Source organism: Ictalurus punctatus, chromosome 1, assembly GCF_001660625.3.
Source record: "Ictalurus punctatus breed USDA103 chromosome 1, Coco_2.0, whole genome shotgun sequence".
Lineage (NCBI taxonomy): Eukaryota > Metazoa > Chordata > Actinopteri > Siluriformes > Ictaluridae > Ictalurus > Ictalurus punctatus.
The window spans coordinates 21,007,538-21,022,776 of NC_030416.2; the positions used below are offsets into that span (position 1 = coordinate 21,007,538).

General features: G+C 38.9%; 1 protein-coding gene across 1 annotated transcript in view; it reads left to right on the plus strand.

Moving 5' to 3' along the window:
• Window positions 1–15,239, plus strand: part of grik3 (glutamate ionotropic receptor kainate type subunit 3) — a 144,734-nt gene that overhangs the window by 100,780 nt on the left and 28,715 nt on the right. Inside the window, exon 11 of the mRNA XM_047157198.2 lies at window positions 1,261–1,484. Coding sequence (XP_047013154.1) covers window positions 1,261–1,484 — 224 coding nt within the window. The remainder of the gene's footprint in view (window positions 1–1,260; window positions 1,485–15,239) is intronic.

Sequence of the window (15,239 nt, forward strand, 5' to 3'; positions counted from 1 at the left end):
ACCACCATATTTAACAGTGGGCATAAGGTACTTTTCCATATGGCTACCTCTCTGTGTGTGCCAAAACCACCTCTGGTGTTTATTGCCAAAAAGCTCTATTTTGGTTTCATCTCACCATAGAACCTGATCCCATTTGAAGTTCCAATAGTGTCTGGCAAACTGAAGATGCTTGAGTTTGTTTTTTGGATGAGAGTAAAGGCTTTTTTTCTTGAAACCCTTCCAAACAACTTGTGGTGATGTAGGTGGCTTCAGATTGTAGTTTTGGAGACTTTCTGACCCCAAGACGCAATTAACTTCTACAATTCTCCAGCTGTGATCCTTTGAGATTTTTTGGCCACTCGAACCATTCTCTTCACAGTGCGTTGAGACAATATAGCTCAGGGGTTCCCAGACTTTTCCAGGGCAAGGCCCCCCAAATGGCATTAACATTTGACCGAGGCCCCCCTTTTGCAAGATGGCTTTAAAACACATTAAAAATACAGACTTCTGAATATATCCCCCTTTTTTAATTAATAATTACATCTTACATCTTTACATTATATTAGGAATTGATTGTGTGTGTGTGTGTGTGGTTGTCTGAGAGTGAGAATTTATTTTTCACACCAAATTGTTGAGGCCCCCTTGCGGTCCCCACTTTGAAAACCACTGATATAGTTTACCAATTGTTATGAATGACTAAGGGAATTTGGCCTATGTGTTACCTCATATTTATACCTCTGTGAGACAGGAAGTCATGGTTGAACAATTTCTTGTTCCTAGTCACCCAGATGTGCTAAAAATGTAAAAAAAAAAAAAAAAACGGGAATATACTTCAAATGTATTTTCTCATATCAATTCATAGGGGTAGCAGTAATTTTTGCACACCTATATTTATCAAAGATATTTGTTTTTAGGTAAACCTGTGTTTGCAATTGTTTGATATCCATGAGAGCAGAGTATTTTTGTGATTTTTTTTATACAAAAGATCAAAAGGTTAAACAATAAAGACAATTTTTTCACAGCCGTCTTTGCTCATATTTACCAAGGGTGCCAATATCAGTGGAGGGCACTGTGGGTGACCAAGGTTTAGACACCATTGTTAATGTTTTCATTGTTATGTTTAAACTGGGTTACATAATCGTTTATATGAAATGAATAAATTATAGGAGTATTTAAACACTTTTTAAAGGGAAAACAAATGTAATGTTTAACAACCTTTAGTTAATTACAATCTAGTGAATTTTGTACAGAACTTTTTTGTCTTTTCCCCCTTATGCTTAGAGAGCAGATTTGGCTGTAGCTCCCCTTACCATCACCTTTGTGAGGGAGAAGGTGATTGATTTCTCCAAGCCATTCCTGAACACAGGGATCAGCATCTTGTACCGCCGGCCAAACAGTACCAACACCGGGTTCTTCTCCTTCCTCAAGCCCATGACCCCCGATATCTGGGTCTACATCCTGCTGGCCTACCTCGGCGTTAGCTGTGTTCTGTTTGTCATTGCCAGGTGAGTGAAATCAAAGAGTAATACTTCATTTAGAATTTTTTCTTCATCACTCATAACCATTTTAAATGCCTTGGTGAAAGAGATCTGAATTCATGAGAAGCAACCTAATGTGTTGTGCCATTCTACTGTGCTGAAGTGCTCAGGAAATGGATGTGCCATAACACCCACACACCGGAGTGACCATTGTTGCTGACTCATTGAGCAGTGCTTGAGTTAATTTTGGAGGAAATGAGTACTTGGCTTGACTGCAAGTTTCAAGATGAGGCAGCTGCTCTCATCAGCTCCTTTTCTGTCTTCTGATATGTTTCCTTTCAGTACTCTTCTGAAAAGCTGTAAATATAGTTTTAGCAAGAGTGTCTTTCTTTCAGCCAGTATTATTGCCCTGGACAGTACTGCAGCACTATAGGTGTGTATGTGTGTGTGTGTGTATATATATATATATATATATATATATATATATATATATATACACACAGTGGGGGAAATAAGTATTGGACGTGTCAACATTTTTTTCAGTAAATATATTTCCCATGAGGCTGCTCACATGAAATTTTCACCAGACATCGGTATTAACTCAAGAAATCTGGAAATATAAAGAACTCACAACATTAAAGTCCATAAATAAAGTTATGTGTAATTAAACGGAATGACACAGAAAAAAGTATTGAGCACGCTAAATGAAATTTATTTAATACTTAGAGGAGAAGCATTTATTTGTTATGACAGCTTCAAGACACTTCCTGTATGAAGAAACTATTCGGCCGCAGTATTCAGATGTGATTTTGGTCCTTTCTTCTAAACATATTGTTTTTAAATCTTGTTCAATTGGATTCAAGTCAGGTGATTGACTGGGCCATTTTAACACCTTGATTTTTTTTTTCTCTGAAACCAATTGAATTTTTCCTTTGCTGTATGCTTTGGATCGTTGTCCTGCTGGAAGGTCCACCCACATCTCATCTTCATCATCCTGGTGGATGGCAGCAGATTCTTCTCAAGAATCTCCCGCCAAAGGACTCCATTCATTGTTCCTTCAATTATATGAAGTCTGCCAGTACCATGCAATGAAATAAAGCCGCACATCATGATGCTTCCACGTCCAAATTTCACGGTTGGTACAGTGTTTTTAGGGTGATGTGCAGTGCCATTTCTTCTCCAAACATGGTGTGTAGTATGACAGCCAAAAAGTTCAATTTTACTCTCATCTGACCAGACTATACTCTCCCAGTATATCATATTCTTATCCAAATGAGTTGTAGCACACTTTAAACAAGCTTCAACATGCCATTTCTTTAGTAATGGAGTCTTGCGTAGTGAGCGTGAGCAGTGGAGTGCGTTGCCTATTGTTTTCTCTATGTCAGTGGCACCTGCTGCCTCCAAGTGTTTCTGGAGCTCTTTCCGAGTGGTCCTTGGCTCTTGGGCTACACTCCTGACTATTCTTCTGACTCCCTGGTCAGAAATCTTGCGAGGAGCTCTTGTGTGTGGCCGATGGATGATGGAGTGATGGTGCTTCCACTTGCGGATAATGGCCCCAATGGTGCTTACTGTAGGATTCAGAAGTTTTGAAGTATGTCTGTATCTGATTCCATCAATATGTTTTGCAACAATAAGGTGGTGAAGGTCTTGGGAGAGATCTTTGTTTTTACCCATCATGAGATGTTTCATGTGTGACAGCTTGGTAATGAAAAGCTTTTTTATTGACCATTAATTTACTAACCCAGCTGATATTAACTTGCACAGATAGGATGTATAATTACTTTCTAACTATTTACAGATTTCAGCAGGTTCCTTACCTTACCTTGCCTTTGAGAACTGCTTTTTCTTAGCATCTTCAGTACTTTTTTCCATTTTATTACACATAAATTTATTTGTGTACTTTAATGTTGTGAATTTATTTAATGTGAATAGCTTCAAATATATTTACTGAAAAAATGTTGACTCGTCCAACATATATATATATATATATATATATATATATATATATATATATATATATATATATATATATATATATATATATATATATGAGAGAGAGAGAGAGAGACAGATAAATTAATAGATAGGTAGATAGATAGATAGATAGATAGATAGATAGATAGATAGATAGATAAATAGAAAGATGGACACCAATCAGCCATAACATTAAAACCTCCTGCCTAATATTGTGTAGCTCCTCCTTGTGCCATCAAAACTGACCCATCTGGGGAATTTGGAGGCCAAGTCAACACATTGAACTCTTTGTCATGTTCCGCAAACCATTTTGTGTGGCAGGACACATGCTGAAAGAGGCCACTACCATTATGAATGAATGAATGCCTTTTATTGTCACTATACACATGTACAATGAAATTAAGAGCCACTCCTTTTTGTTCCGTGCCAACATGTACATAAAATAAACAAGAAGAATAAACAAGATAAATAAGACAAATAAACAAGATAAATAAACAGACAAATAAACAAGATAAATAAACAAGATAAACAAGATATTGGGGCGGAGGGGGTAGGTACTATGAAATGCACAGTTTTGAGACACTATATACATATACTGTGAAATCGGTACATGTATGTGTTTAGAATGGTAATAGCTTTTGGGAAAAAAACTATTCTTAAATCTATTAGTCCTTGTTTTGATCCACCTGTAATGTCTCCCTGAGGGCAACATATTGAACAGATCAGAGCCAGGGTGAGAGCTGTCCTTAATGATGGTTTTTCCTCTGCTGAGGCAACGGGAAGTGTAAATATCCATCAGGGAGGGGAGAGGGCAGCCAATGATCTTCTGTGCTGCTCTTATTACTCTCTGAAGCCTCTCCCTGTCTGCCACGGTGCAGCTACCGTACCACACCGTGATACAGTATGTCAGCAGGCTCTCGACGGACGAGCGGTAGAAGATCAGCAGCAGATTGGGGTCCAGATTGTACTTCCTGAGAACCCTCAGGAAGTGTAGCTGCGTTTGAGCCTTCTTAATAACCGCTGTGATGTTGTCCATCCAGGAGATGTCTGCAGAGATAAGGACGCCAAGAAACCGGAAGGTGTGGACCCTCTCAACACACTCACCATTGATGAAAAGGGGGGCTAGCTCAGTGTTGTGCTTCCTGAAGTCTACAATGAGCTCCTTGGTTTTCTTGGTGTTTAGAGCCAGATTGTTCTTTGAACACCAGGCTGCCAAGTTCAGGACTTCCTCTCTGTAGGCTACCTCATCTCGTTTTGAGATGAGTCCGACCACTGTGTTGTCGTCAGCAAACTTGACGATAAGATTATTATTGTGGACTGGACTACAGTCGTATGTGTAGAGACAGTACAGGAGGGGGCTCAGCACACAGCCCTGTGGAGAACCTGTGCTCAACGTGCAAGTGGAGGAGAGGTGGGGTCCGAGTCTCACTGTCTGAGACCGGTTGGTGAGAAAGTCCTTTATCCAGGCACATGTGAGGGGGGGAGGCCAAGAGTGACCAATTTGGTGATGAGAATGTCTGGAATGATTGTATTAAAAGCTGAACTGTAATCCATAAAAAGCATCCGGACGTAGCTCTGTTGCTGCTCTAGATGTCTCAACATGGAGTGGACAGCTACGGTGATAGCATCCTCTGTGGATCTGTTTGCGCGATATGCAAACTGATAAGGATCGAAGTCTGGGGGGAGGTAGTCCTTGATGTGCTGAAGAACCAATCTCTCAAAGCACTTCATGATAACTAGAGTGAGGGCCACAGGACGATAATCATTTAGGCTAGTGATGGGCGACTTCTTTGGCACTGGAATGATTGTGGCTGATTTTAGGCAGGACGGGATGACTGCTTGGGCCAGGGAGAGATTGAAGTTTCTGGTAAAGATGTGGGCAGGCTGGTGGGCACACGATCTGAGCACCTTACCAGGTACTCCGTCTGGGCCAGCAGCTTTCCTGGGGTCCACTGCCAGAAACATCCGTCTAACATCGTGTTCCCTCACAGTAAGTAGAGTGGTGCAGGAACCAGGAGGGGATGGAGGCAGGGCTGGACTGGTATGGGAGCCAGATGAGGATGGAGGTGAGGCTGGAGTGCTGTTGTTGTGATGTTTCAAAGTGAGCAAAGAAGCAATTTAGCTCTTCTGCCAGCATCGCACTCAGGTCTCCTGTTGTCGCATCACTGCCTCTGTAGTTCGTGATGTCTTGTATGCCCTGCCACACCTCCCGTTTATTTTTGCTGGACAGGTGGGACTCTATGCTCCTCTTATGGACCGCCTTAGCTTCCTTAATACCACCTTTCAGGTTGGCACGAGCGGCTCTGTACAGAGCTCTATTACCAGACCTGAAGGCAGCGTCGCGGGCTTTGAGGAGTGTGCGGACCTGTTTGGTCATCCAAGGTTTCTGGTTTTGGAAAACCCGAATGTTTTTGTCCACAGTCACATTTCTGATACAGAACTTGATATAGTCCAGTACCGTTCCTGTTAATGTTTCTAGCTCTTGATGTTCAAATAAATCCCAGTCTGTCTGTTCGAAGCAGTCCTGTAGTTTGCAGAATGCATCGTCAGGCCAGGTGGTAACAGTCTTTATAGTGGTCTTGACACTGCGTCTGGGGGGGGGTATAGGCAGGGGAGAGCAGGAGGGAGAGATGGTCTGATTGGCGGAGGTGGGGGAGAGGTATGGCTCTATACGCATGCTTAATGTTGGAGTAAACATGATCCAGAGTGTTCGCCCCTCTAGTAAAACACTTAACATGTTGATAAAATTTCGGGAGTACAGTCTTCAGGTTCGCCTTATTAAAATCTCCTGCAATTATGTGAACACCGTCGGGGTAAGCCCGCTGCTGTTCATTTATGTTGTTCAACAGGAGAGAGTGCGCTGTGTTCACATTGGCGTCGGGTGGAATATACACAGCCGTGATAATCACTACTGTTAGCTCTCTCGGTAGGAAAAAGGCCGACATCTTACAGACATGTACTCGAGGTCAGGGGAACAATGTTTATCTATCATTGTTCCGTTATTACACCAATTCTCATGCACATACATACAGCGCCCCCCCCCCCCCCCCCCCCCCGCGCTCTTACCGGAGTCCTCAGTTCTGTCCCAGCGGAGCATAGTACGACCTGCTAGACCTTTTTCTGCAATTTGTGCTACAGTAGCTCAGCTAGCCTTTGCTCCCCATGCACATCAATGAGCTTTGGGCACCCATGACCCTGTCGCCAGTTCACCGGTTGTACTTCCTTGGACCACTTCTGGTAGGTACTAACCACTGCATAATGGGAGCACCCCACAAGACCTGCCGTTTTGGAAATGCTCTGACCCAGTCATCTAGTCATCACAATTCGGCTCTTGCCAAAGCCGCTCAGATCCTTACACTTGCCCATTTATCGTCCTTCCAATGCATCAACTTCCAGAACTTGCTGCCTAATATATCCTACCCCTTGACAAGTACCACTGTATTGAGATAATCAACATTATTCACTTCACCTCTCAGTGGTTTTAATGTTATGGCTGATGGGTCTGTGTGGGTCTGTGTGTGTGTGTGTGTGTGTGTGTGTGTGTAGTATTTGACCCCATCTTGATTTCTTCTGTTTTTGTGTATATCTCATACTAAATAGTTTTAGATCTTCAAATGAAATACAACATACAGATGTTTCAATTAAAAATGCGTGTCGAAGGAAACGGGTTCCTACGATTTCATGCAGTATCACGTGGAATCACGCGTTGGCTGCGGGCATAGGTAATACAGGACCAGTAAGGGGCAGGTCATGTTTCATTTGAATAAACATATAGTAGATACAGTCTGCCTAGACATATACTGTATACACAGATGTTATTTTACCAACCAAACTGTGCTGTTTCTTGTACTGAAGCCCATGAACTGCTTGTGCTTGTTACGCCCTCGCCGGCAGATGGCACTGCGGCGCGGCTGTAGAGAGCACGCGTGCACAAGACTGATCAGTTGCATATGGACACGTGCCTTTGTTTTGGTTTTGGTTCTCCTCCCGTTTACGCATTGGTTGATGTTCGAGGGTATGACTTGATTTACCCCAGCTGTCTGTGTTTTAGTTTGATTGTGTTTGTTATTTAAAGCCCTCATGTTATGTTGTACTTTGCGCAGTATTATTTGACCCACTGAATGTAATGGTAAATACGTTACGCATACTAAGCGGTCTTATTTTCATATCCATCTCTCGTTCCTTGCCTCGACTTTGGTTCTGTGTTTAACCTCATTAATCTTGTCCAGTATAGACCGCGTTTCCTGTGTTTATCTGCTGTGTGAAATAAAGACATTGATCTGCACCTGCTTCTGCCTCACCTCCCGTTTCTTAACAGTGCTTGGCCCGCGGATCTGTGAACCTCTCTCAGAACCATTTTGCAACAAGTAGCAGAGCACATTAAAGGTTGTCGAGCCTGAAAAAAATATAATGTGTGGTTAGATTTAAGAAAAAATATGACGTATGGTTTACATAAAAATATTGCGTTTCTCATGAACACGTACGATAAACCTAATTTAAACGAGTTTCTAGTTACAGGAGTGAGCGTGGTCGAGTCCCGTACTATAGATAACTATATTAATGTATGGGGGGTAGGTTTATTTGGGTAGCATGCAGGTTTAGTAAGCCAGCAGCCAGGGTCCGAGTCCCAGCTCAGTTTAAGGTTTTTTAAATGAGCAGGTTTTTTTTTTTTACTGTAGAATGTTCCTCAAGGTAACGTTGAAAGAATTCCATCTTCTCCTTTATAGCCAATGGAACTTTTGTTCTTTTCTTAGATTAAAAGTGATTTAAGAATTGGTTTAAAGTGAACACAGAAGTCCACACACTGAAAAAAAAGCTCATTGAATTTACTTAATTCGTACCTCGGTTCCACATCATTGAATTGAGTTATATTGTACTGTACTGTGTGAATCTATCAAATTAAGTCAGATATTCAAAGATTTTATGTATTAATTTAAATATGTGGCAACATTTATCAAATGTGTTGTAACAGAAACAGCATATTCACAAGGTGATTTACACATTCTGACTAACACAGGTACTCAGAGATGGGTAGTAACACGCTACATTTACTTACATTTACTTCAGTAATTTTAAAAAAAAATAGATAACTGGCCATACTTATACTCTTATTCAAGTTCATTTTTGATCACAGAAATGTACTTTTACCTCTCTACATTCGGTGCCGTTCCTCCATTACTGTTAATTATTAATGTATGTAGTTTTAATAATTCTTTTAAATGACGTATAATGAGGTCACGAGCCTCGCGATACGCTGCAGTGGTCTGACACAACAACCGCTCAAGTTTTTAGCGTCCTGGAGAGGAGGAATAAGTGAGCGTGTCAGGACACACACACACACACACACACACACACAGAGTTCTCCATGTAGTCTAAAATTCAGGATTTTCCCTCGATTTGTAATTAGTAACTTTAGTAATCTTCTCATCTCATACTTTATTACTCTTAGTCAAGTAATTATTAATATTATTACTTTTACTTTCCACCACATATTTATCCCGACTGAACAGTTGTTCTACCAGGGTTCAGCTCTACCTGACCAGCCAACCTACATGTTGGAGGTGTGAAAAGGAAGGTGTGAAAATGTCTTGGCCAAAATAATAGCAGGAATTATCCACACCCAACCCCAAGTACAGGTGCAAATGGCCCATAACCCTAGGCCCACATAGACCCAAAGTGTGGAGGCCATTCCACTGAACTATCCAAAATATTTTTCAAATGAAACTTCACGAAAAGTTTACAAAACAAGAGACTGACAGAAAATCCAGAGACTCTATCTGTAGACCTCCATAAGGATGGCAGCACCAGCAACCTGATTTTTTACATGACTAAACCCCATGCATGGCTTGGGGCCATGCATGGCTTTCCCTCTGCTGAAAGCAAAGGCACCTGTGGGTGTTTCTGGCTAAACTGTCAGCATCACCATATAAAAGATGTGTAAAATGTAAATATAAATAGAATACAATACAAATCTCATAAATCCATATTTTATTCACAATAAAATGTAGATAACATTTCAAATGTTTAAATTGAGGAAATGTACAATTTTAAGGGAAAAATAAGGTAATTTTGAATTTGATGGCTGCAAAACATCTCAAAAAAGTTTGGTGAACCTCTGCCCATCTTTACTTCTGAGAGACTCTGCTTCTCTAATATACTAATTTTATACCCAAAAAGTATACCATGTGTACAAGTTGCAGGACACTCGCTGCGGGGAGCATAAAGGCAAAGAGAAAATAATAATGCATGGCCGCTTAGGGCTTCTGTAAGATTAGATTCAGCAACAAAGAAATTCTTTGTCTTTTTGAAGAGGATGAATCCCCCCTTCCCCCCGACTATTATCACCTCTTAGCAGTGCTTCTCTTTGAGTAAAATGCTTTTGCCTCCACTTCGATGTCATAGACTGCAAATACGTACAAATAACTTGACCTGGATAGAATTTATATGACTCTAAGTTTTATGTTTCTGCTCCTCCCTTCATTTTGATGAGGCAAGAGATAGGATTACTTAAATGTGATAATTGGTTATTAATCACCCAGTACATTTGCATGTGAATCCAAAGTTATTGAAACTACAGTAAGTGAGTATATGCATTTTACTCCCTGTATTGCTCAATTAAACAAACTTTTCTAATAAAAGTTTTTAAAATTTGGTGGTACTTTCACTAACTTAAAAAAAAAAATTCTTAGTCACAATTGTAACTGGTGGGACAGTGAAATAGGTCAGTAAGAAATTATCAGTTGCTAAAGAAGACCTATTATAAAATTGCAAACAATATAGTAACATATTTTTTCCCTAGCATGAACAATATTTGTTCAGTGTTCTGAAGATGGAAAATGTCAAACTGCATTTGGAATAGGCAGAGACTTGTGTCATTGTAAAATAATGTTATAAAGCATTCCTTTATTTTTTGATCTACAGTTAAACAAAGGTTAAACTGGAAAATTAAATGATAGGCTATAAAAATGCACCTATTTCTTTACATTGTTTGATCTAAATATTCTCCATAACGAATAAAAGTCACAAACATGACACCTGTGAATAAAACAGTTTTATATATTAAATTAAAAATATATATAATATAGTTGTCTTGAATATCTTTGCAGCTCATCAAAAATATAAATGGGGTGTCCATCAACTGAAAGCACTATGTCATAGTTAAAATTAAAAGTAGCATTTTTATATTTAGTTACTTCTGTTTCTGAATAAATAAGCATTATGTCATCAAATCACAAGTCTGTTTTGATTTGATGGTTAGAAGCTGTACAAAATGACGAATAACCTAAAAATCACAAACAAGACACTTGTAAATTATTTTATATGTGCAATTTATTAGATCCTTAAAATAAAAGGACAGCTAAATAGTGAAGAAAAAAACATAATAATTGTGGAATTATAAGAATGAATGAAATAACTTGCTAATAGTCCATTACCTGAATCTTTCTAATTGTCATGGGCCTCCAGTCACTTTTTTTCACGTGGAATTCATTCAATGTTACATTAATGAACTTTCTACAGTGAAAAAAAAACAAGACATTTAAAAAATAGTTTGTTGAGCTGAGGCTTGAATTCTGGTCGCTGGAATAGTAAGTACGGACGAAAGAATATAGCTGTGATGTGCGGTGAAAGGTTGTTTAACTTCACAAAATGGGAAGCAGCTATAAAAAAAAAATTACTATTGGAACTTGAGATCAGGTTCTATTGTCAGATGAAACCAAAATAGAGCTTTTTGCCAATAAACACCAGAGTTGGTTTTGGCACACACAGAGAGGTAGCCATATGGAAAAGTACCTCATGTCCATGATTAAATATGGTTTTGGCTCTTTAATGTTTTTCTGCCAGAGGACCTGGATATTTTCTTAGGATACATGGCATCATGGACTCTATCAAATATCAACGGATATTAAATGAAAACCTGACTGCCTCTGCCAGAAAGCTTAAAATGGGCCATGGTTGGATCTTCCAGCAGGGCAATGATCCAAAACTTACATCAAAATCAACACAAAAATGGTTTACTGACCACAAAATCAAGGTCCTGCCATGGCCATCCCAGTCCCCTGACTTGAAACCCATAGAAAATCTGTGGGGTGAACTGAAGAGCAGAGTTCACCAGCGTGGACCTCGAACTTTGAAGGATCTGGAGAGATTCAGTATGGAAGGATGGTCTCCAATCCCTTGACATGTATTCTCCAACCTCATCAGGCATTATAGGAGAAGACTCTAACTGTTATCTTGGCAAAGGGAGGTAGCACAAAGTATTGACTAAAAGGGTGACAATAATTGTTTGTTGCACAACTATGTTTAACAAAGTTTTTTTTTTTTTGATAAACCTGTTTTTTGTTTGCAATTGTTTGATATCCATGAGAGCGGAGTATTTTTGTGAATTTCTTAAACAAAAGATCAAAGGGTTAAACAATAAAGACAAAATTTTCACGGTCTTCTTTGCTCCTATTTACCAAGGGTGCCAATATTAGTGGAGGGCACTGTATATATACACAGACACACACACACACACACACACACACACACACACACAGACACACAGACACACAGACAACAAATCCTTAGATTTGTATCTTAGAGAGCCTCAAAGTTTTTGTCTGCATTTTACAGACCTTGTAAGGAGCTCTGCTGGCACAGTGACTTACTGTCTTTGAGGCAGTTACAATTACTACATTGTAATGCAATTAGTAATGCTTACATACTGAGCTCATTTGTATTTAGTTGTAGTGAATCCAGAGCCTATCCCAGCAAACACTCGGTGCAAGGTGGGTGAACTCATCCGAGATGGGATGCCAATTCATAACAGGGTACCAGGCACACACACATTCACACAGACTCATGGGTAGCAGGCATGCACACTTCACGCCTTCACTCATACTCATACAATCAGGGACAGTTTAGCATAGCCAGTGCCCCTACTGTTTTAGGGGTTGGAGGAAACTGGAGAACTCTGAGGAAACGCAGACATGGGTATGACATAAAAAAAGTATAAACTAATTGCAACAAACTGAGCATTGAAATTCATTTTAAGAATGCAGCCTAGGAGTGGTGGAATCCATCACTGCAAAGCTCCAGTAAATAAATATACATTTGAAATTTGAAAAAAAAAAAAAAAAAAGATTAAAAATAGCCATGGAATACAGATTATAATTTAAGACTTCAATATCTCACTAGTGTGGATAAGCGCCAGCAATAGTGGAATAATGGACATGTCCTCTCTCTGCCTTTTCCTGCCCTTATCTGCTCAAATACCTGCACATTGCCCCAAGTTTCAATTTTCTGAGATCTACTGCTTCAGGTGCCTCTATACAGTCTGTGCATATAGACTGAGGAGGAGGAGGAGGACAAATGACAATTCCTTTTTTTTAATCAAAAATAGACTATTATATACATAGCCCCGGAGAGACCATGAAATAGTACAAAAAAAAGAAAAGAAACCCTATCTCTCTCTCTCTCTCTCTCTCTCTCTCTCTCTCTCTCTCTATATATATATATATATATATATATATATATATATATATATATATATATATATATATATATATATATAATAATTATTATTTATTTACTTATTTGTTTATTTATTTCATGTGCACATTTTAGTTTCAAATCTGAATAATGTACTAAATTGAGGTCTCAAAATCATAATGTACAATTTATGTACAATTTACTTTAATCATGCTCTTAACTTTTGTATTTTGTGTTCTCAGAATAATATTTTATAATATAAAATGTTGGGTTTTTTTTATAATATCAAATTTTGCCCATATTTTGGTTCATTTGTGTGCTGCTCTAAAGATAACATGCCTATGGAACACTTTCTATACATCCATCTATAGCTGTGTAATGTCCAATTGCTATGCAACAGATTCAATATAAATTCAGTGACTTGATCCAAATCAGCATTTTGAAGGTGGTGAAGCCCATGCACACTCAATATCTTCATTAGAGTCCTGTTGCTCACAATAGTGTCATGGGAGGAAAGTGCTCTCAGTATGTCTTCATAACGAACCCCAGTGACAAAAGTATACTTTAATTAAAGAATGTCTATCCATAACAGAGACTTATGAACTACACCTGAGCTGTAGCACAGCTGAGGCAGATGACTGCTTGGGCAGCTTGACTATATTATGGGCACATTATCTTTAGAGGAGTGTGCAAATTAACCAAAATGTGGGCACAATTTTATTCATTTGAAAATTCTAAATAGCAAACTAGGAGCATGAATAAAGTAAATTGCATGCATTATTTTTTTTCCTCTTAGCCCTATTAAACTAAATTGTGTGCAAATAAAAACATTAATTTATTTTCTGAACTGTACATACAAAAAAATTAAATATTAGATATTAGCATTACTTATCAGTTGCATTACATACTATATGTATTTGCCAAAGATATCAAATCTCTGTAGCTCTGTAGACATCATAGAAATCATAAAAAGGTGCATGCCATGGCATTTGCATGTTTCTGTCAATAAACATACATACAGTACAATGAAAATGAAGAGGACAGACATGAAGAGAAAGCAGTCATACATGGTGGAAATTAGGGATGCACTGAAATGAAAATTTTTGGCCGAAGCCGAAACCGAATATAATGAAAAACCTGGCCGAAGGCCGAATACCGAACACGTTTTTTCGCGTTTTTCCATTTATTTTTCCATTTTTTTCACCATTGCATAAATTAAATAGTCAAAATGTGCTTTTTACTATTATGTCTTGCTTTTCAAAGAAAAAATCAAATACAAAAACTTCAATTTCAAAATATTTATTTAACACTGAACATTTTTTTTTTCATTCCAGCTGGCATAGGCTACCAACAAGGGACAATATAACTTTAAATAAATTAGTAAAATAAAAATATTTTGATATGGTCATCTTTGAGCCCTCCTTGAATAGCCTATGTTAGGCCTATGACTGACTGCTGAAAGAATGGAACACTCTGTAGCCTACAACAAAAAGTGCATTAAAAAGTGCATTGACGAGTGCAAAAAATGGTTCTATTCGGTTCTATACGGCTGGTTATACTCGGGATATATGCCGCTCGCATCCCTGTACACCACGCAGAGTATTATAGCAGATATAGTATAGTTAGATACGTTGTTAATGTTATGTTCCTTGATAGATTTAGTTAGTTTAAACTATAGATTAGTCCATTTAGTCCCCGCTGGTTTTTCCGCTCCCAGTCCATAGTACTAGTTCATGTTTCTTGTTTTGTGTTTTGACCCTGTTTTCTGTGACCGCGACTTTGATTCCTGCTTTGCCCCATTTATGCCTGTTTGCCGATCACCCGACCCTTTGCCTCTATTGACTAAGTTTTTCGGATTACGATTTGGATTTGTCTGCCTGCCCTTAAATAAATGCGTCTTTACCTGCTTCCATACTCTACTCCCTTACGTCTCGCAACCTGACAGAAACATGCTCCGGAACAGTTTCAAAACAAATGCACGTGTCCACAGTAAACATCCGAAGAGCACGTAGCTCGTGCATGTGCGCGCCCCCTCATGAGGTATGACATTCGCGTGTCTCACTCTGGTTGCTAGGCTATTTGGTTGCGTCATTGTCCGGTCAAATTTATTCGGCCTTTTCACTTATTCGGCCAAACACCGAAAATGCTTTTTTTGCTATTTTCGGCCAATAATTTCGGTTGCCGAACATTCAGTGCATCCCTAGTGGAAATAATAATAAAAGAATAAAATGATTAATGTAAAATGAATGTAATAAAATAATGAATGAATGTAACATTAGATCAACTTGATTTTTAGCAAGCAAGCAGCTGGAGAAATTTGGCTGGTGTTTAATTATG